This window comes from Falco rusticolus, chromosome 1 (genome assembly GCF_015220075.1).
Source record: "Falco rusticolus isolate bFalRus1 chromosome 1, bFalRus1.pri, whole genome shotgun sequence".
NCBI classification, from domain to species: Eukaryota; Metazoa; Chordata; class Aves; order Falconiformes; family Falconidae; genus Falco; species Falco rusticolus.
The window spans coordinates 71,873,294-71,899,344 of NC_051187.1; the positions used below are offsets into that span (position 1 = coordinate 71,873,294).

The 26,051-nt window shown below is 38.1% G+C and overlaps 1 protein-coding gene across 2 annotated transcripts in view; it reads right to left on the bottom strand.

The window, feature by feature from the left end:
- The window catches only part of SLC30A9 (solute carrier family 30 member 9), a 37,726-nt gene extending 16,408 nt beyond the window's left edge, over positions 1-21,318 (bottom strand). Inside the window, exons 1-14 of one of the 2 annotated variants that reach the window (XM_037384069.1) lie at positions 21,010-21,313; positions 19,072-19,248; positions 15,592-15,654; positions 11,595-11,694; positions 10,138-10,230; positions 9,672-9,754; positions 8,230-8,288; positions 7,414-7,481; positions 5,187-5,289; positions 3,235-3,290; positions 1,737-1,872; positions 1,278-1,317; positions 759-830; positions 186-293 (exon numbers count right to left, since the gene is read on the bottom strand). In XM_037384069.1, the coding sequence (XP_037239966.1) occupies positions 186-293; positions 759-830; positions 1,278-1,317; positions 1,737-1,872; positions 3,235-3,290; positions 5,187-5,289; positions 7,414-7,481; positions 8,230-8,288; positions 9,672-9,754; positions 10,138-10,230; positions 11,595-11,694; positions 15,592-15,654; positions 19,072-19,248; positions 21,010-21,106 (1,255 nt within the window). In that variant the 5' untranslated portion in view covers positions 21,107-21,313. Of the gene's footprint in view, positions 1-185; positions 294-758; positions 831-1,277; positions 1,318-1,736; positions 1,873-3,234; positions 3,291-5,186; positions 5,290-7,413; positions 7,482-8,229; positions 8,289-9,671; positions 9,755-10,137; positions 10,231-11,594; positions 11,695-15,591; positions 15,655-19,071; positions 19,249-21,009 lie in introns of both variants that reach the window. The other variant, XM_037384078.1, reaches the window with a different exon arrangement.
- Between the last annotated feature and the right edge of the window lie 4,733 nt (positions 21,319-26,051).

A 26,051-nucleotide genomic window follows, 5' to 3' on the forward strand; every position in this document is an offset into this window, starting at 1 on the left:
ATCTTCAAATCAAACTACTAGAAATCAGATCAGATAACAGTATAAACCTCTAGAAGCTTACGCAGTACAAGTATCAGAGTAGATATGTGTTTAAGGCAACCAAAATAAACTAAATGCTCTGTGTTCATGTCGTGCACAGGAAGAAATTCACATCCTGATTGCCTCAGCTTGAGGCAGAATTTTACCTGTTAAAGAAGTCAGACCCATACAGGTAGCAGCTACAGCCACACTCAGAACTGCTGCAGCATCCTCCAGTAACACCACATTTGTACTAGGATCACGACTCTGCACAACTGCATATACAACAACAAAAATTACATTGCTTTGGAAAGCTTTACTTTACTACATTATGCACAGTACTTAAGCTACACTAACATCAGCAACTTAAAAGAAAAATTTCTGTAAGTATAGAAGAGTAAACTCAATTTCTGCATACGCACACAATTCTGGAAGCATTCATTAATACAAGGAACAAGCCCTGTGCCAATTACAGAAGCTTCCCTAAAATGTTTGAAAAAATTAAAGGGGCACTTATCCTGAAAAATGCAAGTAGTTTAGTAGAAGTATCTAAGTAGCATTACTTAAATCAACAGGTTTTCATCGAATTTGTCAAATGTATTTATTATTACAATAGAAAGCAGATCAATAAAGCAAGGGGAAAGGAAAATCAGACAAAACTGTTTTGATCCTTATGCAAATACTGGTAAATAGATTCTGTTTTAAATAATCACATACCTTACTGCTATAACGACACATACCATATTGATAAAATGACAGACCCTTGGCTCGAGCACTCCTGCGAATTTCATTTATAGCAACAAGAAGGGTAGCTGAAACAACACCAAAGTAGTTACTGAAAATGGTTAGCGGCAAAAAGACCTGTTTCCATTTTGAAGAGGGGGAATTTTTCTTTATATCATAGTACAAGATCATCAAGAAAGCTCCAATTATTGATACTTTGAATAATGACAAAGCATAAAGTTACCTTATTTTCTACCTGTCTCCCCCATACAAATCAGAACAGCTATATCCACTGACAGTTTAATACCAAAAGGAATTCTACGTATACTTTCCAAGTGATGTGTTCTTCAACTTCTTATTATATAGACAGATAATAATTTTTTCCCACTTTTTCTTTTTTGTTTGTTTACAACACAAGTATGTGCAACAGAGTGCAAAACTACTGTGTAAGCAAGGACCAATTATTACTGTAACTACTCATATTGTACACTTGGACATTAAAAAAATAAATAGAACTGTTTCTTGAAACTGCATACCTCCTTCAGATACCAGTGACCCTGCTAAAATGCAGTATGCCTGTATGAAAAAAAAAAAAAAGTCTCAATTATTATGTTATACGCATATTTGTACAGATCTCTTCACCATAGACTATCCAAATGCAGCATTCCAGAACCTCATTACCCACTGTGCTGTGTAGGTGTCCCTAAACAGAAGGCAGCCAACAATATTTGAATTGTGCAATATATTGTAAAGTGGGAAAGGAGGACCTCTTGGGAGATGTGAAGGGAAGATGCAGGGTTTAAAAAACAGCTCATTTTGCTGTAAGTTCAGCTACAGTTTAACATGATTCTTTTTCTTAAAAACATTCTCAATAAGGATGGTTTGAGTTAATTGTGCTGGGATTCAAACTGACTCAGGAAGTGAATTTCAGACTGTGCCATTACTTTCTATTAAGTCACCAGAGTTAGATACAATATCAAACAAGATCAGCTTACCCAGAGAAGAGATTCTATAGGATGAGGGTGGAGTAAACCTATGATCCCATGATACCAAGAAAGTCCTGCACCCATCATGAAAATGCCCACCCCACTAATTAGGGAGGCAATATAGCGCATGTTTGTGAAACCATACCTAGATGAAAACAAAGAAAGTGATTTAGGAAAGTAAGATTCTGTATCTCTGCAAACATAGCTACAAGTTTTTCCATGTCTGAAATTACCATCATAGGACTGGACATCTATCTAAAACAAAGCTGCTAAATCCAACCTAATACAAGGAAAAGAAAAGCCACTTGGAAAAGGGTACCTAGAACATGCAAGGACATCAAGCATAGATATCTAATTCATTTTTAAACAAGCTATTTACACAGCTGTATTAGCTCTTGTGCAAAGACTATGGGTTTTACTACCGTTAAAAAAAAAAAATCAAACCAATAGTCATGTCACTTTTACATTTTATTGAAATGCTACTTCTAAATGAAAACTTTAGCCTTATATCCAGCCAGTCTACGTATTTTAAAATACTAATTTAAAGGGAATAAAGCTTGTGACACCTTTAAGCAGCTCAGCTAACTACACACATTCAAGGCTTGCAGTTTTTAAAAACAGTGGGAAGAGCTAAGGCAGTATTTAGGAGTGTACCTTTATTCCCTTTTTTTTTTTTTTTTTTTTTTTATTAACTGGTACTAGAAACCATACATTTCTTTAGCAATACTGAAAAACCAGTAGTACAAAAGACTACACTGAGGAAGAAGGGAAAAAAGTGAGGGAGGGGAAGGAGATACAATGAATATTTAGACAAATTTAAGATTAAAATATTTTTCAAATTATCTGACGTTTTTAATGCAGAAAAGCTTAATTAATTCTGTACATTAGGTGTATTTCGAACTAGTGCTTACAGTATGACTGCTCAAACATGTGAAGTGTAAAGCAGGTCAATACCAAGAAAGTATCATAGAGAATACAGCTTCTAACTTTCATAAGTTGTAAGAACTTGTCAATAATATCCCTATTACTCAGATAAAAACAAAGAGCAGTTGGTCACACACATCTCCTTATGATACAAGTGGCTGCCTTGCAGAAAAGCACTTTGTTGAAAACAGAAAAAGGGCAGTATTTCTTGTTTCTAAAAGATCTCGCCATTCACGTGAACAGTGCTTAAAAACAAAGTAAATCTATCCACTGGAAGAGGTAGAAGAGTCCAAAATAACTTGAAGAAGTAATGTAAATTAAAACCGTATCAAAAAACATACCACTGAAAAATAAAATAAAATAAAAAACCAGTAAATATAACATGCATCAAGCCACTGAAGCTGCAACTCCTGCAGTTTGGAAGAAATCTCTTTCCATATTTTATCTATTGTAAAATCAGAAACAATGCATTTCAGAAATTATACAAAATGGCAGATTAAAAAGAACAAGATGACACACAAACAATAACTGATCTTACTCCTCTATATAATTACCAAAATCATTATTTACTCAAAAAGCTTACGGATGACTAGGGTCTGGCGTCCTTGCAGACTGACTGATGCCCAAAGCTAGCAATGCCTAATTAGGACAAATGGAAAAAAACCTTTGTTATTAAAAATAAATTTAGAAACCTTTATCAACTGAACTTGAAAGATAAAGGCAGATGCAGTTTGCTTATCTGCACATATGCTTTGTAACTGATACTTTATTAGAGCTGGAATATAATCCTCAAAATCTGTCATCAAAATCTACCACCCAAAAAAAATTGTTAATTATACCTATATGTAAGTATTTCTATAGTGTGTGTCTGTGTGTGTGTGGATATATATATAATTACTGTTAATTATAATTTTAGAATTGCAACTGAAAGTGAACATTACATGCAATCACAAGTGTTGTTGATCTGCTTCAATGTGAAGGAATGAAGTTGTTCAGGAAACACAGCTATTTAAATAAATCCCTCTTGAAAAGAAATTATACTGAGACTATGGTGATGGCATTCTACATTTAAAGCAATAATTTTACACTGCAGCTTCTTTCAGTAGTGAACTTCGTATTCTCCAAACTGTAGAAAAGAATTATTTTGAAGTAAGATAGCAGGAGGTTTTTATTTCTAAATGGCCTGTTTGGCATATATTTAATTAGGATGTATTACACTATTGATGCAGTAAGTTATAAATCTACACCTTAATTCTGTGAAGCATGTGCTTTGTTTTAGGACTATGAATTATTGAAACATAATAACAAGTATTAAAATTTAGACACTTCAGTCTTCACAGCAGCAAGCTGCTTTGAGGCAGCAAGGTTTCTCCTGTTTTTTCCCAAAACCACATACTCGAATATTTGAGCAAAAACCCCAGGCATTTCCAGTGGAACATTTAACTTTCACATTTAAAAACCAGAATAGCTCTTCCACACATAAGTGGTCAATAATGCCACTATCAAACTTGGTTCACCTATAAATTGACACACTGGGCCAAATGAGTATCACACACTAAGGCTGCCTCCCCATAAATTTAAGTATTATCAATTGAGTGAGTAGCACCCTTCCCTTTACTTTACAGCTGGAATAGGTGAAAGTTTGTGTAAACCCATTTACAGAAAAATAGCAAACAAAATGTGAGTCCTCAAATCAGTCGTTCTGGACAGAGAAGCATACCAGGTACAACTGAAGCAAAAAGGTATCCCAAACTATTTTATAATGCTTTTTAAGATATTAAGTCTGCTCTAATGTTCCATACATTCTTTAAAATTGGAGAGGCATAAGACTGTTGCGTTTTATATGAGGCACAAGCTATCCAAGGAATCCTTGCGTGAGTTGCAGGATGGTTTCAGCCACTCATTTTTAGGTGGGTTTTTTTGTTTCCAAAGCCTTGCTATACCAAAAACTGCAACAAGAAAGATTATTTCTCCATTGAGAGGAGAAATTTAAAGGTCTTGTAATGTATGCCTCAAGCATGCTAAAGAAAATAGTGGAAAAACGAGCATTAATTTTGTCCCTGCATACTAATATTACTTGTCCAGCTCTGAGTCTGCCGTACCACCTCCCAAAGTAAATGTGCCAGGTATGTGGCTACTTGTGCTGTAAGAGGCTGCTAAGGCAGTCTAGAAATAGAAAAAAAAACAGAGAGGGTCATATTCTCATTATTCTACCAAGAGATGACTAAGCAACAAAGTCTGTCATTCTATTACAACAACGAACAGGAAAAGTATTTGAAATATGAACCAAAATAAGAAAGAGGTATACTTTGTACATCATCTTAGTTTCAAGTCCCACTTATCTATGAAGTAGCCAAGTGTAAGTCTGCTTACAACAACTCTTCTCTTTCAACTCACTTCTAAAAAAACTTCAGAATCTAACTTTTTTTTTTTTTTTTTGCTTTCAAGTGTAATACAACTACTCTAAGTATCTATCTTTATTCCTGAAAAACTATTACAAGTGTTAACTTAAGCAGAATGGAAAAAAATACTCACCTGGTTACATGTGTCTGCTAAAGAATGTATGGCTTCTGAAAACATACTTGCAGAACCCGTGTAAACCCAAGCAAGTAGCTTAAAGAAGAAGTTCAACCCATTTCTGAAAACAAAGCAAAGAAATAAACTAAACGCCAACAGAATATCTGGTCCTTAATATTCTCAGCAAAACCACAAGTGCTGTACAATCATGCATCACCTACTGGCAAGTAGTGAAACCAAGTGTCAATTTAATCACTAAGTGTCAATTTAATCATTAGAGGCAAATACAACATACAGATTTTCTGCATGGTTACTATTGCAAAGCTCTTTCAACTAAACTTGATATGTAAAGATATACACTTTACTTTTGCAAACTAGTTAATTTCTAAGCAGTTCCAATACGTTACACTTCCTGAAAACTACCATCACATTCACTACTCAGAACAACTAACTGCCTATTCAACAGGAGAATACAAGCCGTAAAAATTTCCTTTTCTCGTTCTTCAGTCCTTTCACTCCTATACATTCCCTTCCAATCCTGGATGGAGTGCAAGGTTCCCCACTTCAATCTCAGCTTGGGCAATTCAAACAAACATAAGACAACAGACAGGAAGACAAGGCTGTCATTAGATTACACTGAAAAATTATCTATGGAATTTTTCCATTAAGATGTCCAGGGTGACCTGTCAAGTCTTTTTTAGGCTACAAGCTCACTGGACTGTGAGCATTGTGTTATGTTGTACAGAGAAAGGTAACAGCACTAAAATGCCAGTCCACATTCTCACTTCAAACATTCATTACCAGGTTACAATCATGTTGCAAAGAAAATCATACCAGAGGATTGTAACATTCTCCTTTACCTTTTTTAATACACTTCAATTTAGCTTACTGGCAATTTTAAAAAGTATTCAAATGCAATTACGTGTTATAAATAAGTATTAACAACATCTTGTAGCTGCAGTTTTGAACAACCACATGCCAAGAAACAATATTTATAAAGTTAGAGGAAGCACGAGTCCAGCCCCTTGATATACACAAAACTATACACTTAATTAAGTAACATGCATTGTCAAGGTCATCCTTAAAGAATTTTTGTGAGACTACATCCACTCCTTCAAGCAAGAGGTAGCACTGTTTTCTATACCTCCGTTCACCCATGGACCTGAATGTGCTTTACAATTTTTAATTCAGTCTCATTACCTCATGAGATGGTAAAGCATCACCATAACTTACAGGTAAGAAGTATAAATAATGCATAAGTTAGCGGACAACCCAAGAAGAAAGGAAGGCTGTTTTAACACTAAACCATAATTTAAACTCCCTGTGTTAATTACAAGTTCTTCCAACTCACAGCGTAGTGCATCTTTAGCACAGAAAGAAAAATACATTGAATGAGATTCATGAGCACAGTCTCTTGACTTTTGTATTATTCTTCTCAATGTTGTATTAAGGGAGTTAACAGCTTATCTGAAGGTACAATTCAGCTGTGGGGCCCTCAACTCTTCAGATAATACAACAGGCACTCAGCTTATGTTTTATTGCACCCCTACAAATTCCGAATCTGTGGGGGGATTTGACGTCCTAAAAATCTAAAAAGAAGCCACACTAAGACTTTTGAAAAATTCACAGGTTTTATGGCAAGTAAATTTTAGTCATCATTTCCTGAGAAAAACTCAATATACTTCTATGTATTTCATGCCAGAGAGTCTCTGTTCATTTGCTTTACATCTGGATCATTAGTTTAGTTTTGTTTCATTCAAACTTGTAAGGCATGTGAAAGGCAAAAACCTCTCCTAAAATATCCCACTTTCAGTTAGAGAGGAAAAGAGCTGAATAACAGCAGAAAAAGAAAAGTGAATTCTTTTTGTTGGTTATATGGAAGATTGTTTAAAACATATGAAAAGCTTCCTTGCAAGAAGGAGCAAGAAAAAAGGAAAACTTCAAATGCCTGCCTCTCCATGTCCTTCAAGATTTCAGTTTTCACTTTAATAAACTGTTTAGTCTGATCAACTTCAAAAAATTTGCTCTTCTATGATCAGAGATATATTCTATCCCTGATCTCTACATATTGATGGATGTATTTACCTAAAACCTTTCCTGCCAATAATGAATAAACAAATTTATTAACTTCAGTTACAGAGACACACAGTTATCTTTAGCTTGAATACAGACTGTTCTAATTTCCAGGATAATAAAAATAAATCGTTTTATACTTGCATAAACAAAACATTTATTTTTAACTTACATGCAAATAGCTACCATCACCACCTTCCCTGGTCCCTTGAAAAACATAGCTGCTGCACTGGAGCGTGGCTATATAAAGAAATAAGAGATTATTAAAATAAAATGACCATATATTGACCTCATGAAGGACCTACCATACAAATTATTAAATAAAATCTTTGCATTGCCCTGTACTACCAAATTGAAGCTACAGTCCTTGAAGCCTACTAATTTACTGCTGCATTCTCACCCAAACTGCAGTTGGGTGTTACACATTTGTACAAATGGATGGCTATAAAAAGGATAAACCTAAAAGGCCTCCAGCAAGGGCCACTGCAACCGTAAGGACAGGAGCCAGCTGTGCAGCAGAAAGATTATCACAGCAGAGCCACTGGATCTAGGGAATGGGTCTGCTTAAGCAAAGAGGAAGGGCCAGAGCACAGTGTTCATGTTTGGGGTTTTTTTCCTTGGGAAAATTATTTCATTTCTTTAAATTAACAATATATTTACTATACATGTTTATAGGCTATAGATGAAATCACTAATACACCTGCGATCTTTTTAATAAGACAATTGACTGAAAAAAAAACCAACCACAAACCACACCCCACCTTACTCGTGGACTACACTGCCACAGTAGGAACACATTTAAACTGGCATCGAAACATTTACCACTACATTACAATCAGGAATAGATCTGGTATATTACGGTGCAAATAAATGTTCAAATAAAATCGTTAGTTAAGCTTATGCAACCATTTCACAACTTTTTTACTTCAAAAGATGTCAGTACATCTCATGGCATTTTTCTAGACAAAAACTTTAAAACACATCTTACCTTAGTATTTCCAAAGAACTCCTTGTATTCCCTCAGCAGCCTTTGGTTTCTAAATAGGTCTGCAATACAAAATTGTTATCATGAATACATACTAGTAACCAGTAGTTTAAGGGATTGAAGTTTTGGGGTTTTTTTTAATGTAGCAGCCAACTTCTAGTAAGAGCTACATGGTCTATCTTTCTTCGTGAAAAACTCCTCTCCTAATATTTTTAATCAGAACCACCTAATACTATATACTAATGCAAAATGCCAAATAGAGTCTATCATGATTCTATATATCACCACCATTTCTACCAACAAAGGATGATACACAGAGAGAAAAGCCCAAAATACAGTGCACCAAATCCAGGTACTCTACTGCCCCTCTCCTGCCCCTTAACCACAAAGGAAAGGGGGAAGGATGCTACAAAGCAAGTCTCTTATCAGCATTTTTCCATCCACTAACAATGTTCAGTAACTTCAAAATAAACTTTGCTATACTACAGTATCTAGAAGCTGCAGTGCTAGATTCTCCCCTACAAAGTTATACAAAACACATTGTACGCAACAATTTAAATAGAGTAAAACAGCCAGTAGTACAAGGATAGTTTGCAAAAAAAAAAGATTACCACTTCAAGTATACATGTTTCAGTATGTTATTATGACTGAGTATTATTTTAATCTCATTTTTTTAATTGTCCAAGAATTATTCTGCTTGGTCGCTAAAAATTTTGAAGCTACTGACTGCACCCTCAGTACACACACTTACAGGTACCTTAACAAGTACCTGCAGCTCTAACCCTTTTACTAGGAGCATGTTCCAGTGGCACAATAGTTTCAAAGAAATTAACAAGACCTCTAATTTTAAGGTGCATAATTGGAATAAGTACCTTGAAGTACTATTGCTTCTCCTGTGATTTTAACTGACTAGACAGATCAAAATCCATTACAAGCTACTGATATGACTGTACCTGTTACTGATAATACCAGCAAGGATGACAACAATGATATTAAGCAAAAAGATGATTTGGGGGTGTTTCCCCCCTCCCCTTCTGAAGCATAAAGGAAAGCTGAATTACTTTCAAAGGAAAAATAAATGAGTAATGGTATAGTATAAAAATCTGGATTGGTTTTAAGTCTTCCCAAAGCTCTCAATAAAAAAAAAAAATCTGAAACCATTGAAGATGTTAATCATAATCTAAAAATTGAACCCCCCAAAGAATGACTACAGATCTCAACTGGATGTATATTCTTGCTATATCAGATAGATGACAAAACGTAAGATAGTAACAGACTATATCTGCATAAATAGTTAACATGTTACTCTAACACTATGCTATAAAACTTTATCAGCAGTTGCCAATTCAAAATTTGTACGTTGATGAAATAATGTAACATCTAGTGGATTTCTAACAATTACTCTGTTGTTTAAATTTGAAGTTATCTGAAAACTCTATACTCACTTTCTCTGTACTTGATTTCTGCCTCTTTACGTCGTTTTCTTTCTCTAGCAAGAGCCTCTGGACTACCCCACACTTCAAGAGATCTGCAAAGAGTAAAAGCACCTTAACAGCGGTTCTATTTCAGCAATTTCTTTGCAGTTTGACATTACAAATGCCTTTCGTAAAAGCAAAACATTACATCATTCTTTCTGATAGGAAGCCATGCAGACTACTTTACAGAATAAAAAGCTGGGCAAGAGGAGGCTAAGGACAAGCACTTAAGCTTTGGACACATGAAACATGCCCTCCAATTTTACTTACACCATGTAATTATTACAATAACGGGGATATAAAATGTGTTCTGACAGAAAATAGAAAACATTATTGCCTTTTCACATTGTAAACCTGATTTTTAAAAGGTTTTTCTCTCTCTCATATAATCCATTTTAAACAATCCTAACATTTTCCTTCATAAAAATGTTCTTACTTTGCCTCTACATCTGATCTCAGGTACACAGTGAATGTCTCAATGTCATCGTGGGGGCTTCGTCGTCTAATTTTCCTCAGCTGGTCTAGATCACTAAGGAAAGTGGACAAACAGTTTAGTGCAAGAAAAAGTTCATATTATTCTAATTTTACTTTTATATCTGGGTGATCTTCCACAATTTTAATATTATTGCTTTGCAGTAAAAAAACCTGAAGTTGTTTACTTGAGACAAACAGAACAGATTCACCACATGAAGCAAGCAATCCCTAGGATGTAATAAAAACCACTGTTTTCTCCACACTCAGAAGTTCAAATCATGTCCTCACAATATGAAATACTATACATGGAAGACAATGTAATAAAAACTGAATAATAAAACATCCAAGGAATGATCTGCATGTAAATAATAATGTGCACAAATCCTAAACAAGAGGGTTCATGGCTTAATGTCTCTACATGGAAATCGTTAAGTCATGTGACATGAAAATTTAAGGAATTTAATTTCAAAACCTACACAGCCCACACAAGCCGCAAAAGGTTTGAAATAAACCTATTTCGGGGAACTGATAAATTTCCTGTGCTGAGCTCCACATTAGGGCATCTACGTTAAGAAGCATCAGGGATTTTATTTATTATTTTTTTAAATAAAACAGAACATTTCATTTTTAGCCCAACCAATTATCCAGTCCCTTTTTCTTCCCTCCCTTTTGGTCAATCCAGGAAAACTTTACCAAGTTATTTCTCTGCACAGCAAGCCAATTATGACAAAAACATGGAAGAGGACTAAGCATAACTTGTTACTGGATTTTCTGCAAAGACCAAGTCTAGCAACGTACACTGTATGTAAAAGCTGGGCGGAACAGTGTCAGCATAAGAAGTTGCTAAGCCTTTAGATTTAATATGGGTCACACATTCACACATCCAACATGCATGAAATCTGACAGACACTTCAACTACAGCAATACTCAGTCAGACCTGCTGGCAGGCATGGCACATAGTAAAAGGCAGTAAATATGAATCAAGTAACAACAGTTAGGTCACAATGAATAAGATCATATTATATTTTATTCCAAAGTACAGAGCCCATGTAACATGAAGTTTCCACTGATCTTTTAGAAGTGTTCACATCATCACAACCTCAATATGCTGAAACGAAAGTTATTTGCCTTACCCCCTGCAACCAGCTGCTTTAGAGGTGGACTCCCCCCAGTTAGATTTATGGTCACATTAAGTACAAATAAACTCCATTAAGAAGCAAGTACAAAAACATGTAAACTGCAACTTCCTAACCCACTGTAACAGTAAGTAAACAAGAACTAACTTCAGCCACTTATGATTATGTATACCACAAAAGCATTTAGAAAAAGTTGCTGTGCAAAAATCACTCTGCAATCACAAGTACTTCTGAAGCACATACAAATATTCACCATTTAAATTTCAACTCAAGCCCATCATACCTGGATTTAAGACAAAACTCATTTATTGCTCTGACTCCAGTGATGAAGTTATTCTGTGTGTATTTTGGTCCATACTCTCTTTTTTTAAGGACTGCTTTCACTTAAAAACAGAAATCGATAAGCAAGTTAAGCCACAGGTGGAGACCATAGCAGAAACTTCAAAAGGTAATTCAATCTAGTGTCGTATTACACCTCTAAGCGGAGATCTGAAAAACAATACTTGTCAATGAGACAGAAAACTTACAGCAAAGAGAAAGGAATATTCTTCATTGTAGAAATGAGTAAAAGTAGAATGATTTACCTCGAAAAATGCTACTTGCTACATTGTAGTTCACAGCTCTCAAACATCCCACACACTTAACTGCCATGGTCAGCTACTGCTCCAACTTTGATGTCAGAGATCGTGTTTGGCTACTACGATAGATTTCAAATATGGCAATTGGAAACCCTCATCCTAGCAACTGAAACAGCAACTTAGAGCTCCACATCTTTTTCCAACACTTAACCAACTGTACCTTCTGCAGATAGGATTTTTGACCTTTGCAGACTATACAGAGAACAGAGACAGACTGTACACATTGTTTTTCTCACCTACTACTTTCAAAATTAGCACACTTAATATGGCCATTTATAAAAATTAAAAATCTATATTATTTATAATGCCTTGAATTTCTAGAAGGTGTACTCTGATCACATCAGATTTTCATGCTCAAGGAAAAGAATACCACACGTATTCAGAAAAAGGATGAATGGAATTTTAAATTTATGCCATTACTCCTTGCTGGTCTATACGTACGTAACTTCATCTTATCTTCAAAACTAAGTCACTACATACTCACCTCCGTTAAAAACGTTACACTTAGTAGTAGAAGAGTTACAACTGTTGAAAGGTATAACATTACAGAACACAACTGAAAACACAATGCTCAAATTCTGCAGATGAGAAAACTTATGAGCGCACGTGAACTTCTTGTATATAACAGGACTGATAAGACTTCTAGTTAAGTCCAAAACTTCTCCTTTAATCACAGGATACTTACAGAAAGATACTGCTTTTAAAGACTTTGAGAAAAATTTTCTCAGAGCTCTACATTGCCTTATTTCTGAGTCTTGAAGGCTTAAAGGTAAAATATATTGCTTGACACTCAACAATGCACTAACACTTCAAATATTGCTATTTACCATAATAATATTTCTGTCATCCAGTTTGAACTTAAACAGTTTTAGTATTTGAGTAATCACATGCATCCCACAATGCTCCTGAGCAAAGGTGACAAAGAAAATTAGAGATTTCCTAACAACAGTCCATCATTAACTAAAGCTAGAACAGGATGAACATTTTTAAACAAGAATGCTTCCCATTTCTTTTTATTTGAAACAGGTATATATCCAAAGTGTATTGACCTTAGTGAAACATAACTTGTGGATTTATCAAACACTTAACTAATCCATCTTTCAGAAATGCAGGTAAATTTCACTAAAAGAAAATACTGTAACCAAATGCTCACTGCAGAGTATCTCAACAATCCTACCCCTAGTTCAAATAACTGTATAAAACCGGTGCTAAACAGGGGGAATCAATTTGGTATTTTCAAGAGAAGGACAAAGCCCAATAAAAATGATGTAAATAAAATACTTTAAATAGCACAAATTTTTAAGATCAGTGACCCTTTGAAAACGTTGTCTTACTAATACTTGGATCATTAAGTTTCTAAGTCACAGCAGCATCTGAAGACCAGAATTCCACATTCTAGACACTATCAAAATCTTTAACATAAACATTCTTGCTTGCATGTCTATAACCTACAGAGCCAAAACTCTCTTCTCACTGAAGGATGTATCTATTTTTACAATTATTTCACAATCTAATTTCTCCTATCTACCTTGTATGTTCTCCTTGCATGCATGCACTAAGTGACAAGAGACCCAAAGAAATTTACGTAAAGGATGTAGACAAGAGTGTACAGAAAAAAGACAGAGACAGAGTCGCTGATGTCACCTTATAACCAGCAAGTACTATCACTTGATGTTTCTTTACATTTGGGGAAAGACAGAAGGAATCTTGATATAGTTTCAGTCTGCTGAATCACTTTCACTTGAGAGAATATATTATTTTTTTTGATGGAGTTTGAAGAGAAGTGGTAACTTCTATTTTGGTAAAGTTCTTTCCATACATAAAAGGCTAGGAGAGATCAAAAACCCCAAAAAGATGGGTTTTTAATAGGATAAATCTCACAACGTAACAAAAACTACTGGAGTGAAGATGGAGTGAAATAAGTCATGATAAATTAAAAACATGAAACTTAGTTATGTTCTTATTTTATCTGCTTATGTTTTTAAACCATGTAACTAAAGACAAAAACATGTACTTATTTGTATTGGGTTTGTGAAACAAGGTTTTAGTGGAGGGGGCTACAAGGGTGGCTTCTGTGAAGAAGCTGCCCCTATGTCTGATGGAGCCAATGCCAGCCAGCTCCAAGACAGAACCCTGACACTGCCCAACACTGAGCCCATCAGTGACAGTGGTAGCACCTCTGGGATAGCACATTTAATGGGGCGGGCGCAGTGGGAGTGGGGAGAGACTGCACAACTGCAGCCAAAGAGAAAAGTGAGAACATGTGAGAGCAACAGCCCTGCAGACACCCAGGTCAGTGAAGAAGGAAGGGGAGAAGGTGCTCCAGGCACCAGAGCAGGTATTCCCCGGCAGCCTGTGATGAAGACACGGTGGGGCAGGCTGTGCCCTTCAGCCCATGGAGGTCTACAGTGGAGCAGATATCCATCTGCAGCTGAGGGAGGACCCCACACTGGAGCAGGTGTGTGCCTGAAGGAGGCTGTGACCTCGTGGGAAGCCTGTGCTGGAGCAGGGGCCTGGCAGGACCTGTGGATCCATGGAGAGAGGAGCCCAGGCTGGAGCAGGGTTGCTGGCAGGGCTTGTGATCCTGTAGGGGAGCCAGGCTGGGGCAGTCTACTCCTGAAGGACTGAACCCTGTGGAAGGGACCCATGCTGGAGTAGTTCATGAAGAACTATAGTCAATGGGAAGGACTCACGTTGAAGAAGTTCATGGAGGACCGTCTCCCATGGGAGGGACCCCACACTGAAGCAGGGGAAGACTGTGATGAGCCCTTTCCCTAAGGAGGAAGAAGTGGCAGAGACAACCTGTGATGAACTGACTGCAACCCCCATTCCTTATCCCCCTGCACGGCTAGGGGGAGGAGGCAGAAAAAATCAAGAGTAAAGTTAAGCCTGGGGTAGAAGAAGAAGCTGTTTTAAGATTCAGTTTTTATTTCTCATTACCCTATCCTGATTTGACTGGTAATAAATTCAACTGATTTGCCCAAGTTGAGTTTGTTTTGCCCATGACAGTAATTGCTGAGTGATTTTTTTTTTTACTCCCTGTCCTTATCTCAACCCACAAGCCTTTTGTTATATTTTTTCTTGCCTGTGTTTAGTTGAGGAGGGTAGTGATAGAGCAGCTTTGATGGGCACCTGGCATTCAGCTATGGTCAACCCACCACATCACTACTACAGGAACAAATGGGAACATCGCAGGATTCAGATTAGGCAGTTCATGTGGTCAAAATATATTTAGAAGCAACACTGATTAGATTAACTCAGCAATAAGAAGGAACAGAGGAAGACTTAGAACAACAAACAGGGGAAGATCAAGTATTCAGCTTAGCCACATTAAGACTGAGACGGTGAATGGACATGCCTAGAAAACAAATAAAGTGTTTTCCTGACAAACTCATCAGCTTAAATGAAACAAAAACAGACGCAGAAGAGCAAGTAATTAGAAAGAATACTGCTATATTTAATTTTTCAGGAACCATTTTCAAACAAATGGGTACCAAACAAAGCCGACATACGAATGTGTTTTAAAACGTTATTCACTAACTTGTTATACAATTGAAGAGGAACCACAGTTTCCTTACACATAACTTTTTTTTACTACTAGCAGACAGTAGTGAAGCTTCAATACAGTAAGTATTACTTTACCTTTTACTTGGATTGGCTCTTTAAGGAAAGACTGGTTTAGGCCTGCATTGGTGGTATCTTGTCCTGTAAGATAAAAATAAAGCTCACTGGAAATATGGAAGTACCTACTTTTCTTATTGGGAAAGAGTTTGGTTGACATAAAATAAGAATATATCTTAAAATTGTTTCCCATCCTGACAATAAAAAACATTTTTGCGATATTTCCAACATTTAACAGTCTCAAAATAAAAGACAGAAATTGTAAAAAATAAATAACAAAATAAGAAATTTAATGGAGCATAGATCAATAAACTCATAGCAGCCTGCAGAAGAGCACCAACTTGCAACATAGTTCAGAAAAGTATCCTGAAGTTTTAAAAAAATATTTTAACAGTGTACTTACAGCCTGTGCCAATTTTTATGCAAAATTTAAATAATTTTAGGTAATAAATTATATATAGTTTATGGTTGCTGATCACCCAAGCTTCATAGAGCTTTCAAGCTGTAATTCAGTTTTAAAGGACTAAAGCTTTTTCACTTACAAAAAGCTAGTTCCTTAAAATACAGAATATTTAAACTAAAATCCACAGCTCTCATGTTACAAGCTAGAATTAGAATGAAAACAAAGTATTTTAGCTGGTTCTGAAACTTGAGGATATGATTCAATGCGAAGTCACTGAAAAATAATTTACAATACTGTTAAGTGAATCTTAGTATTTGGAAAATAATAAATTCCAGTAATTTCTGTGAGATTTCTACTTAGAAATCAGAAGTACTACTTAAAGATGCCATATTTGTATTTTCATCTGCTACATCTCAACATAGCTTTCAGAACAAAAACCTTATGATTCTAGCATGTTGAATCAACATACCCACTCTTTTGTGACCTAACACACTTCTAACACTGCAGGTTTTCCATTAACAAAATTAACACTGTTGTTATTGAAAATTGTATTTTTTTAAAAAATCAAAAATTTTCGAGCAGGTTTGTGTTGATTAATGAGATACTGCTAGCTTAACACGCTACTTGAATTACTCAGAGGTCAGATATTCTTGAAGGTTGGACTACATAACTATCTTTCCATCAGGCAATTAATTACTGCCCTAACAGCAACTGAGGACTAAGGCCAATAACAATCCAAGCATACTTTCTTGGAAAAATAACACTTATAAGTTTATGAAACTGATCTTAATACACCACAAAAAAGGCCGGACCATAAATAACTAGCATTCCTAAAACAGTAATCCCTATCAGTCGTTGTTTGACTTGAAAACAACATCAAAAAACCCTTTGCTGTTCCTTTCCTTTCTTTTCTTACCTGGTTTAAAGCACCAGACAGCCAATCTATTAATTTTCATGATAAAAATCTTCAGCTAAGATTGCTTAGCAAAAACGGAGTAGTAGCTTCTTTTCAGAAACTGTGTGCAACCATTGGTTATTAAAAGAAGTATCACCAACACCATTTAACAAAAGATTGGGTCATAAGATTTTGGGGGAGGGGGGCAGCAGACAAATAAAAATTTAGATACTTTTGTATGCACAGAGATTGATGTACATCAAATACCCTCTTACAGTTTACCACCTTGGCCTAGAGACTGGACAAAAATAGCAGTGCATGAGTGAGAAAAAAAATATGCAGAGGCTGATATGATAGATTATTTCAAGATTAATGCATTAATATTTTCAATATCACATTAACAAGAAAAGCATTTCCCAAGTTTACTGATAAAGAAATGAAGGTCCAAAAGAGGTCATTATTTGCTAAATATTTAAGTTACTGGACAAGCATGGCAATCTTTACAAGTAGTATATTACCTTTTCAGAATTCTACCAAAACATCATGCTTTTTTTAAAAATAAACAGTAGTAATACATCCATAATGCATAAGAATATCCTATCCACTAGACCCCAGAAAACACCCCCTATATGAAGCGTGCATATAACAATATGCATTCCAAAATAAACTTCAAAGCTACTGTTCATCTATGCACAGTATCTCTAGATAGCAGTTTCATAGACACTCAGGTAAGTCAGCCCCCACTCTCAACAGAAGGTAAGTCTGATGGTGCTGATGTGGTGCAGTTCCACTCAGGCTTACTATGACACAAGGCTACACTGCCACAAAGGGCAGCATCTCTCCTCCAGACATTTTACATGAGCAGGGTCGGCTTACTGATCCATCCTACCTCTACCCTAGCTCTGCAAAGCAAGAAAGCAAATAATTGTTCACAAAACAGGCCTAAACGTCATTAATGCCAGCACAAGATAGTGAACAATCAGAGAGGGGTAGGAGAAGGTGGCAACACTCCTTCTGATGACAGTCAACAATTATATAAACAAGGCAAGCATGAAAGCAATAGTGCTAGACTATTTTCACATGTCCGAATTTTAACACCAGTAACTGCACATTAAGAATCCAGAAAGCACCAACAACTCCAGTGGGCTCTCCAGTCTTTCACGGTATTCAGGAAGACATTCTTCTGCAAGAACCTCGCCCTCTAGCAACCACCTTCAGCTCAAGGCTTTCCAAGGAACATAAACGGTCTTAAGTATTATCCTCTTCTCAAATCCAATCACAGACTTAACAAACATCTAACTGTTACACTTACAAAAACATGGAAGATCCACTTTTGTACTTCCAAACATCAGAAAAATAAGACTCTTAGTTGGCTATAGTTACCAGTTTTTAAAGACTGCTGCAAGCCTCAGGTTACTAAACAAAGAGAATACCTGTTAACCTGACAATGAAGAGTAGGAAATTTTCTTTAGTAAACCGCTTAGTTTTAGACAAAAGCACACAGAAAGAGCTTTCATTTTGAAAAGCATTTCTTCTGTCTTAAGCAGTAGTCTTCCAAACATATCTGTGCAGTCCTACATTTAATAAACATAAAAAATAGAGGATGCTACTATGGACCAAGGACAAGACTGTTCTGAATTTCACAAGCACCTAACTAGCACAAGACTGACAATCAAACTGAACAGCAAGGAAGGTCAGGTTATGTCCATTATATCAAGCGCTCAATGTGAATGCTGCAGTTTTGACAACTGTCAGGTTAGAAAGCTCTAGCAGATGAAACAGCTCAACCTTTACCAGTCATCTATAGCCTGACCTGGTGAAGTCATGGCACTCCGTATTCACATTCATTCAATTTTTATCACTAGTTCATTGCACACAACAAACCTGAAATACTACAAAAAGAATTCAAGCAAGCAAGCAAAGTGGTAAAAGACAAGTAACACATTCCATTTCTTATCCCTCAAGTTACCTAATCCCTTCTGATAACCACATTTTATCATCACCACTTTAATTACTCTAAACTTAAATTTCAGCATTCCTCCCTGCTTATGCATTTGAAATTTATATGTAGATGCCGACAAGCAAATATGCTTATCATATTTGCTTTAATATCAACAACATTGATAACAAATAAGTTACCAATTGTTAAATACAAAAAGGTTTTACATTTATATAAATACCTTTTATTTTAGCTTAGTACTACCTGTTCCAACTTTACGCAGGTTTTCTTCAGAGGTGGATCTATTTGTATCTTCTGATCCAAGATCTTTTTTCTGACCACTGGAGGTATAAACTCTCACTTGACTCATCAACTGCACAGGCAGACGATTGCATGGCAGAATATAAGTCAGACTCCCGTTTTTCATTGAAGTGTGCCATCCTAACACCAGGAGGAAAAAAAAAGATGTTTCAGGCAACCATTTTGGAAAGAAAAAGAAGGGAAAGTGGTTCAGCTATACCAGCTTAAGCTAGCTTTTATGTACTGATCTGTGCTTATTTTACCCATGCTTAGGCATTACAAAATGGGAGTACACAGCATGCTTTCACTGCTTCCCTTCAAATACCCACTTTTAAACTTCATTTTAACACTAAGGTTTTTCCCCATACAATCTGGTATGCACTTTTTCCAAAGACCTCTCAATGACCTTAAATGGGTTAAAAACAAAAATGATACGAAGTTATTTGATAAGATTGGCTGATACATTGTCCTGTTCTAGTCACACTGCCTCAAAATCTTTAAAAAACAAATACTGATAAAAGAACAAATACAGACCACTACAAAACTATAAGCCACCGCTGTCATTTCATTTCGCTCTGTGTACACTTTGTACAAACCACAGCTTGTGGTTTGCACACAGCTCATAAATTCAGAAAAACTTAACTGTGTGCATTACACATTAAGAGTTGTATACAGTACAGGCCAACCTGTATTAGCAACCAGTTTCTTTTAGGCAGCACAAACACTTCTGTAAAGAGGGTATATAACTCCTCCAACCACAAACACAACAGGCAAACTGGCTGCTTTGGAAAACACTCATTAAAAGAATAAATAAAATCAAAAAAAGTTAAGCAATGCCAGTAAATCGAGTCATGCAAAGTATGACGAATGATACATGAATAACACACCTCTCACAAAATGGTAGTATTTTATAAAACTGTTTATTCCATAAAAGTCTCAACAGCTTTTATTTTAGTCCTCTATAGTACTGAAGCACCTGCATGCGTGCATGCACAATTTGGACCTTATAGAAGAACAATTTCACCAACAAAAGTCAGATCCGCTCTTACTATTAGTTGTTGCTAATGTGACAAAAGCCCAGAAAAATCACCTCATCCCAGCTCAGCAAGCTTACTGATCACAGCTCATAAAACACCACAATGAATACATGGCACAAGATGAGCACTATTGTTTCCTAAGGTTTGGTGATACTGGAATGGCTGAAAAGGTAAACTTGATCAGCGTGTTTAGAGGATGTTTTTCCTACTAATGCACACATACACAAGGAATCATTAAAGAAAAAGGGTATTTGCTGCAATTCAACCGTAAGTGATTACATGAAGAGGGACAAATATGGTCAGACTGAATTCCGTGGGATCTGTGGCCTAAAGCCAGGGCCCACCTCGCAGACCAACACAAATGCTGTCAGACCACGCTTGGTTTTACAGAATCACTGCAAACCAACCCCAACGCGGGCATGACGTGCCAGTTTTACGTAACACCGGGGCTGACCGGGCAGCAGGCCTGCAAGGGGCGCGTGAAAACACGGGCGACGAGGGGCCACGCTGTCAGGATACACCTCACCTGCCGGGCGGTTACGGGTTGGAACATTTTCCTTCTTTTTGAAGCGGATACCGAGAAGGCCGCCTGCGCCCTCCGGCGGCTCCCGGCCCGGGGGTGCCCCTCAGCCGAGGGCAGTGTCGCTGCCCCGAAGGAAAGCCCTTCCCGCCGGTGCGGCCGCCCCAGGCCCGGCGAGCGCCGGCACTGGCTCTGCCCCACGCGGACTCGGGGCTCGGCTGCGGCTTCTTACGGGACCCGACCTAGGAAGACGGGGGCCCGCCACCCCGGCCCGGTCCTACCAGCCCCGGGGGGTGGCGGCAGCCCGCCGGCGCGGCGCAGCTGGCCGGGCCCCGAGGGACTCACCGTGGCAAGCGCGGGGGAGCGGCGCCGCCTGGCACCGCAGGTACAGGCGATAGAGGCCACGGCAGCCCCGCCGCTGGGCGGCCAGGGCCGGCATCATGGCGGCGACGGCCCGCGCAGCCCGGCCGCTCCCCGCCGCACGCCAGCGGCCGGCGAGCGGGCGACGATTCGCATCGGAGAAGCCCGGCGCGGCTCCCGCTGGCCCCGGGCGGCAGCGGCGGCACCCGGGAGGCCGGCGGTGGGCGGCGCCGCGGCACCCGGATGTGCGGAAGGGACAGGGGCCGCGCCCGGGCGCGACGCCCCGCGGCCGCCGCTGACTCACCCGCCCCGCCCGCTGCGCCTGCGCGCGCCGCCTCAGGGCGGCGGGGCCCCGGCACGGAGCGTGTGGCGCCGCGACGGGACGGGCCCCGCCCGGCCTGCAGCGCCCGCCGGGAGCGCCTCCTGCCCCCCTTTACCGCTCGTAACGGAGAGGGAGCGTATACGTGTGCGTAACACGCGTACGCGCGCTACGTTTGTTAGCGCGGGTAAAGACGCCTGACAGTGCGCTGTTGTAGGTAACATCGAAGATGGCCAGGCGGAAACGCGCGCCCCTGCCCTAGGCTCCTCCCTACAGCGCGCCCCCGAACGGGTTCCCGCCGCCGAGGGGGCTGCCCCCGCGCCTCCCTCAGCCCCTCGCCAAGGCCCGGCCCTCGCCTCGGCTCTCCGGCGGGCTTTTTTATAAAAAGTTTTTCCAGAAGAGCTTTGATACTAATTTACATGACTCCGAGAAAAAGTTTCTGGCTTCTTTGTCTTCATTTGCGTGCTGGGAGGAACGCGGGAGCTCGCCAGAAGTTAGCTTGGCAGGGAATGTGAATAATTAATGTACCCGATAGTCCACAAAGCGTTTGATCGCTGAGGAGAATTACTACGGTGCCTGTCTTTCACGTACCAAATTAGATTTTGAACAAGGTTTGCTGGCACGTAGCTTCTTTACCAGGCAGCGAGTGATTAGCATTGCCAATACGAGTTTTCCTAGAAGCCCAAAGGAAGCAAATTAAAATAAAATACTTGCATAAAATAATTAACACTCATCTACCCCGTAGCCCGGTTGCAGCCATAACCTGTGAAGCGGGAGTATTGCAACAGATGCTGTATCATTAGGTACCAGATGCACCACAATAGAGTTAAGTGCTAAATTCACTGCAAGCTGTAGAGTAGCAAAGGTGAGGTCAATTCGCCAGTTTTATTCAAGGTCTAACATGCAGCTGATGTATGTTTTGCTGTCTGCTTGTTTTGGCAAAAGCCTAACAATTAAAAATAAAAAAAAATAATAAAAAAAAAAAAAAAAAAAAAAACACAAAATGACACACATGAGGTTTAGAGTTCACTTTCCTTTCTTTACATAAAGATCTTTGAAAGAATATAGAAATTCCCGAAACAGTTGTAATTCCTGAAGTCTTTTCTATACTCTAGATGAGACTGTAACTGTTACATTACTTCTAAAAATATTTTTGTTTGTTTCTCATTTCCTATCCAAAACCAAATGGAATTACTAAACTATTTCATATTATTTTATCCAGCTGAATAACTGAATTTGCTTGTCTGGTTTTGTTGTTGTAAATACAAAACAAGAAGGAAAATACTAAAGCTGGAATATCATAGACAGATTAATACTACTGGTGTGGCCGTCAACCAGGATTTACATGATCAAGGGCTCTGCATGAACCACCCTACCAATAAACACTGAAACCTGAGGAAGGCAAAGAACAAGCAAAAAGAGCACCAGTAACAGCCTATTCAGCCTGGGATAGCCAAGTACATAAAACAATTGATAATGAATTACCATGCCTCACAGCACGTAGCTGCAGCATCCTAAGACAAAAATCTCAAATCCTTATTTATGAGCATCACAACCATTAGTTATCAATCACTAGCAATAAATGCAGAAACACCCTAAATTACACGGAACTGATTATGTATTTCAGTACATCCAAACTATATTAAAACAACTTTTTGCCTATGGAGAAGACTACTATATGTAGCCATAGCGAAATGGTGAGATCTTGTTTCTCATTTGGTGACAAAATTTTCATTCAGTATAGCTGGAATTGCATCCTAAGGTTTAATTTTGAATAATAGTTATTCAGTAGCTATTTAAAGCCTGTATTCCATGAAATCAAGCCAGTTTAAAGCAAAAACCATAAAAATAAACCCCCTCATTCACATTCAAGTTGCTAAACTTTGCACTTATAAAAAAAAAATTATATGCCATGCTTGTACAGGGGCTTCTGTGCCATCTGAACCCCTGGCTACAGGACAGAAGTTCTCATACACCTATTGTGTGAAAATCATGATATACTGCTCATAAGCAGAGGGAGGCTAGCTACTATATTGGGGTCATTTCCTCAGGCATCCTTCTGCAAAAATTCTAGAACGCTGTTGTATAAAGCATATTATCCTGTCAGTAAAAACTTAACAGGTTAAGTTGCTTTACCAGGTCCTCGGGGAAAAACAGGGACTTTGTGGGTGCCACTTTTTAAGATTGAGAACCTGCTTTATGGAGACACTTGAAAAGTTTCTTGATCTGTAAGTGGTCCTAAGTAAAGACAGGCAACTTGATTGATATATAGACCTTTGGAAACTTTTTCCCTTGTTCCTGTTTATTTAAAAGTAGTAACTAACTGACTGGATAACTCAAGCTACAACAGTACATTATGATGAAATTCACCAGTGTTACTGCGTAGCTTTGTGTATCATGGATTTCTTGCTAATATACAGTGAAGGATTTTTGTGTTCCTTACATGAAAAATGATGTAATATAAACCCAATTTGAATATTTTTAAATCTGAAATTCATTAAAGATTTCAAGTTCATATAATGGAGGAGACTTGCAATGTCTCTAGACCAGTGGCAAGAGCTGAGGTAATTACTTAATATAGTTTACATTACTCTTTGGGATTCCCATAACATCCTATCTTGTGTGTCTTTCATACAGCATAGCAAGGTTTTTAAAAGGGACAGACTGGTTTGATTTTTGTACTTTTTATGATCCTACACATATCATATACTGCTAAAACCAAGTAAATACGTAATTATAGTTAAAAAAAGTGTGAATACATGGAGTGTCCAGTGATCCCAAAGAGACAAGTTTTTCAGGTGAAATATTTAAATTAACAGAAAAAGAATAAATATTTCACAGCATGCAGTTGCATGAGAGGAACGACTCTTCTGAAGCACAACATGGTGAATCTACAGAAGTCTGCGTAACACCATTCAGTCACATAGATGTGTAAAGTTATTTTGTGGTCACTGGGTCAAAGATCAACATAAGGTAGAAACAGGTATCTTTCATTTCCAGCACGTGGGTGTTTTCAGTTATTCACATGCAGCTCATTCACCTGAACACCAGCGGTTACCTTGGTTTCTTGAACCGTGTGCAGCAGCACTCAACAATCCCTTTCAACTCCAGTAGCAGCCAGGCAGCTAGTGACCTGCTGCTGCTGGAGCAGCTTGCTGTCCTCTCACAGCACAGGCTGGAAACCGCATCCTTTCCTCAGGAATCCGGGTGATGCACGCCAGTTCTTCTCGGAGGCTAAGCTGACATCAATACTGCAGAATCAGTTGAAATAGGAGTACGAGTACAATAAAGCAGAGGGAGGGAATTCCAGAAGAGAGAAAGGGTATCACAAGAGCAGACGGCAACAGGAGATGTGACAGGTAAAGAAGGAAAGGAACATCAGGACAGGAGAAAGATGGTATAAACTTTGAGGGCTAGAGATTGGGCTAGAGATTGACAGCAGAGGCAGAGATATCATTTGGCCCTTTATTTAGAGTTGAAACACTTCAGGACACCATGTGTTGTCTCCATGGTTTGGAAGCCCTCCATTGCCGCATGTACTTGGTACACACATGAGAACCTGGTAGTAATGCAGCCCCCACCAGTCAGACCTGACAAGAGACTAGGGTTTACTAGGAGTCTAGAGCAGACTTACCATGAAACCAAACTGGAACATGAGAACAATCAGGGGTTTTGCTTTAAAAAAATCCAGTATGGCTCCAATTTAACACTCCAGTGCAGACACTCCTTTTAGCTACCCAGCACTCTGTTTTCCTAAAGGGACATGTTACACTTTCACATTACACTTCTAAAATATTTGCTCTCCCACTGGGGAATGCAGACTCACTTGCCTATCTCAACAAAAATCGATGGGAGTTATACTGGGACACAGGCAGCTACAATCAAATTATGGAGAAGGGAAAGATTCATACAACATATATCCAGAAGTGTGTGCTCCATTGTTATGGAAAAGTACAAAAAATATTTACTGTTCCCGGATCAATAATTCCATACCCACACATGCAGGAAATACTTCTATTGTAAAGCAGCAACATCCTAAGCAAAAAGAAATCAGGATTCTGCTAATATAAATTACCATGCTTTATGACTGCAAGGATTTGACAATAAATGTTTTTAAACAGATCTTTATTATGAGATGCTCTCACAGATCATGGGGTCTTTTAGCATCCCAACAATCATAAACATTTAGACTTGCAAGCGGTTACTTCTTTAAAGAAACCTTAACCATAAATCTGGTTTTCTTCTGATCTCCTTTCTAATGCATAAGGCAGACAAATTCTTGCAAAGCCAAAGTACAATAAATCATGGAGAGACATTATTCTTCTGAAAAATTTAAAGGGGGGAAAAAAAAAAAAAAAGACTCTCCTATAGCCAATAGGCACATGAAGAGCACATGAAATTACTAAAATGTTGTGCTTCATAGTTGCAGACTGGCCACTAGAGGTCAGTAGTTTGGAATAAAATTAGCACACGGAAGAATGCCAGTTCATTTCAAATGAAAAAAATCGTATTATCAAATTAAACTTCCAGCCTTTAAGTAAGGAAAAAGAATTCTTTAAGGTTAGAGCACTCATCTTTATCCTAAATCATAAAGCTAGTTCAACATCCTTAAACACAATACTAGGTATATAATACATGGAAAAAACTACTCTTTTTTTCTCTAGAGTAATATGCAGACATGCATAGAAACACCAGAACAGCCGAAGCT